Genomic DNA, 4,185 nt, shown 5'->3' on the forward strand with positions numbered 1-4,185 from the left:
AGAAATTCGGTAGGGCTAGCACTGGCACAGCCACCAACGCCTGTTGCAGAGCTCGAAATGCACCATCTTCCAATTCTGTCCAGCGGCAGACGGTCCCTTTCTTAAGCTGATCTGTGAGCGGCCGAGAGGTGATAGCAAAACCATGGACGAACTTACGATAGTAACCAGCCAAACTGAGAAAACCCCGCACTTCCTTCACATTGGTAGGTACAGGCCACTTTTGCACTGCTGCAATGTTCTTCTCGTCGGTGCGCACCCCGTCGCCACTGTTTTCGTGGCCCAAATAGAGCAGCTTCGAGCGGGCAAATGTGCACTTGCTGTACTTGACCTTCAACTGGTGCTCTTGCAGCAACTGAAACACTTGAAGGAGCAGCCGAATGTGCGAGTCCAAGTCTTCACTATAAACGAGAATGTCGTCAATGAAAACGAGCACTCGATGACGAAGGAACGGCGCCAGGACTATGTTCATGCCCCCCTGAAAGGTTGGCGGACCACCGGTGACGCCATAAGGCAGGACTTTGAACTCAAAGTGACCATGGTGTGTCTTGAATGCCGTCTTGTGCTCGTCCTCAGGTCGCATCCGGATTTGGTGGTAACCTGCCCGCGAGTCCAGACTGGTGAACACCCGGGCTCCTGCGAGCTCGTCAAGAAGCTCGTCAATAACCGGAAGAGGATAACGGTTCTTGATTGTGATCGCATTGAGGTGTCGATAATCCACACAAAAGCGCCAAGTGAGGTCTTTTTTCTGCACTAGCAAAACTAGAGAGGCAAACGGGCTCACACTTGGCTGGATGATTCCCTGGGCTAGCATGTCTGCCACCTGTCGTTCGATCTCATCCTTTTGTGCGGGACTGTACCGGTACGGGCGCAGGTTGACAGGTCGTGCCCCCGACACCAAAGGGATAGCATGATCAAAGGCCCGTTGTGGTGGCAGACCACGTGGTTCCTCAAAAATCACCCCATACTGCTCAATAAGGTCACCAATGGCTGCTGGAATAGGAGGGTGTTCCATATCTTCTACGGTGGAGCAGAGTTGCACCACTCTAGTCACGACCTCTTGATTTAGCAAACTATGCAATTCCTCCCCAGATATCAAATCACAGCGAGTAATATCCGCCTACACACCGCTGAGATGCACTTGGTCTCCCTTGTACTCGAAGTCCATGGTCTTCTGTACCCAATGCACTTTCATGGGACTATGGCACGCCAGCCAGTCGATACCCAAGATTACATCATAGCAACCCAGCGGCAACACCTTGAGATTAGTCACGAAATCGATGCCCTGAGAACGCCAAGCACATGCTGGTATCTCCTGATCGCAATGAAGGACCCCACCATTTGCCACACGCACCGAAATGGCACGCTTGGCTGGCTGCACTCCCTAAAGGTGTTGAGCCAAAGACGAGCTAACAAAACTGTGCGAAGATCCAGAGTCCACAAGCATGAGCACTTCCCGCTGTTGGACCTAGCAATGCAGCCTCATCGTTGTGGGAGATTCTGCCCCTTCGACAGCATCTCGAGACAGAACACAATAGTCGGCTTCACTCGTAGTCGCTTCCACTTCAGCTGGCTCGATTGGTGTTTGTTGGAGCATCTCGATCAGTTCTTCGACCACATGAAGCTGCACAGTAGGGGCACAGCGATGGTCGCCCCCCACCGTTCGCCACAAGTGATGCACAGTCCCTTAGCACGGCGATAGGCTCGCAATGCAGTCAGCTTGTCGTCGTTGGCCGGTGGTCGGGGAGTGTCCACGGTGCGGCGATCGTCTTGACACATCTCGCTAGGGGCACTACTGGTCTTTGTTGGCGGGGCCGGCAGCGGCAGCGCCGTGCGAGGAATTGTCCGTCCCCCCATTGCAGTGGAGAAAGGCGTCGACGGCCATCGTTCGTCTTGCCGAAACGTGTCCACCACCTCTTCCTGTAAACAAGCAAGATCCACAGCAGTATCCAAATTTTGTGGGCGATGAAGAACAACAGCAACATGAATATCACGTTGCAACCCTTCCATAAACCGAGTAACAAAAATGCAGGGTCCCAGGAGGTGTGGTGAGCTAACAGGTTATGCATAATTTGAGTAAATTTCTCAGCATATTCGGCGACGGTGCCTGTCTGCTTTAACCTGTTAAACTGCCTAAGGAGATTTTGTAATTCCTCTCTACCAAACTGAGTACGTATGGCAGCAGCAAACTCTCCCCACTCCTGATAGTGCAAATGTGCTTGTGACGATTGCAACCAGGTAAGAGCTCCATATGTGAAGTACATGGCAGCACAACTAACCCAAGTGTCTGGACTAAGCGTGCACACCGGAAAATACGCCTCGCATTTGAGGCGCCAGGCTCTGGGGTTAGTCCCATCGAACAAGGGAAAATCGAAACGTGGTGGCGGTGGCATGCGAAGGTAACCCCGGTCCCCAGCAAAGGATTGCTCGCCATAGAGATCGGACGTACCAGTGGCCGGAGGTAATCGAGGGGTGCGGATCTCCCCTGACGATTTCCCCCGAAGATCAGTGAGCACACCATGGCCATCGGGCCCGTGACTATTGTCACCACGAACTGGAGCATCGACAACGCGCGGATGGAGTGCATCGCCCGTCAATGGCGGAGGTCGCGGCCGTCCCCCTTCCACGGATTGGGGAAGCAGTGGCGGAAGCTCGCTGAGTCGCAGGGGAGGGGGAAGTGGGGCGGTCGCCGCGGCCTTGTCCGCGGCGGTTGTAGTGGCTTTGTCGATCTATGTCCGCAAGTGACCCACCTCCGATCGGATCTCCTCCACGGACTGCTCGATCAAGGGGCGCCACCCTTGCAGGTCGTGGACGACGGGGTGGATGTCTTTGATTTTGGCGGTGAGGGTCGCGATTGCTGCGGTCAGATCAGCAATTGCCTTTGTATGCTCCTCCATCGCTGTGGCCTTGCCTTTCCGCGTCTGGATGATAGATGGAAATCGCCCAGCCAGATTGGGGCGGGTGGAGAAAATTTTTGGGTGAATCGGACGGCTCTGATACCAATTGTTATGCTCCCACTCGAATCTTAGCAACACAAGAGGAATTCGGGATACAAATCTCAATGGATCTAGGGTTCCAGGGGAAAGGGGATCGAGAGAGAGATATGCCGCCGCCAGCCTACTACTTTCTCCACACCTCGCGCAGGAGGGCTCGAGTCCTACTTAACCCTACGCGTCGTCACCCAAGTGTGGGCTGGGAACTTGCTGTTGGGCTTGGCCTCCCGTCTTGGTCGTTCCTGTCCGCCTGCTGGAGAAGCGGCCTGCCCGTAGTGGTGGCGGTGGAGGGGGGCACGGGGGGCGGGGGGAGCAGGGGTTGCATTGGTATGCTCCTCCATCGTTGTGGCCTTGCCTTTCTGCGTCTGGATGATAGATGGAAATCGCCCAGCCAGATTGGGGCGGGTGGAGAAAATTTTTGGGTGAATCGGACGGCTCTGATACCAATTGTTATGCTCCCACTCGAATCTTAGCAACACAAGAGGAATTCGGGATACAAATCTCAATGGATCTAGGGTTCCAGGGGAAAGGGGATCGAGAGAGAGATATGCCGCCGCCAGCCTACTACTTTCTCCACACCTCGCGCAGGAGGGCTCGAGTCCTACTTAACCCTACGCGTCGTCACCCAAGTGTGGGCTGGGAACTTGCTGTTGGGCTTGGCCTCCCGTCTTGGTCGTTCCTGTCCGCCTGCTGGAGAAGCGGCCTGCCCGTAGTGGTGGCTGTAGATGGGGCCACGGTGGCAGGGGTCGTAACATCTACCAAGGAAGGAGACAATTAATATGTCACAAGGCGCTGGTTACTTTTCGCCAGTATATAAAGCAACCAGGTATTGTAGCTTAGGACCATAGACACACTAGTCAGAGTCACCTACGGGGAGAAGAAATTGGAGCTCACGTTGCTATGGTTCGTAGCACCCGCGTGGTAGGCGGATATTGCGGGTCAGGCAAGTAGCAGTTCCATTGTTCTTATTCTGTTGATGTGCTCAGTCCAGTGACTTGCACTCTGTTTCATTGATGTAGAGATATACTGCTTCTAGTATCTCTTTACTAGTCTATACCATGATATATATATATATGTTCTTCTGTAATTGTTCTTTGTTCGTTGGCCACGGTATGATTGAGAAGAAATATGTTCTGCTAAGCAAGTAATCGTCATGATTATTTGGGCTTACGCGGAGACTTAAGAATTGCATATA

The 4,185-nt window shown here is 53.5% G+C and overlaps 1 protein-coding gene across 1 annotated transcript; it reads right to left on the reverse strand.

Annotated features, from left to right (window-relative positions):
- Nucleotides 1–1,789: 1,789 nt before the first annotated feature.
- LOC125507214 lies at nt 1,790–2,894 on the reverse strand. The gene is made up of 3 exons (XM_048671865.1): nt 2,744–2,894; nt 2,012–2,551; nt 1,790–1,917 (listed from the first exon to the last, which is right to left on the reverse strand). Exons 1-3 carry the CDS (start codon nt 2,892–2,894, stop codon nt 1,790–1,792), a joined length of 819 nt encoding a protein of 272 aa, XP_048527822.1.
- Between the last annotated feature and the right edge of the window lie 1,291 nt (nt 2,895–4,185).

This window comes from Triticum urartu, chromosome 5, assembly GCF_003073215.2.
Source record: "Triticum urartu cultivar G1812 chromosome 5, Tu2.1, whole genome shotgun sequence".
In the NCBI taxonomy this organism is placed as follows: Eukaryota; Viridiplantae; Streptophyta; class Magnoliopsida; order Poales; family Poaceae; genus Triticum; species Triticum urartu.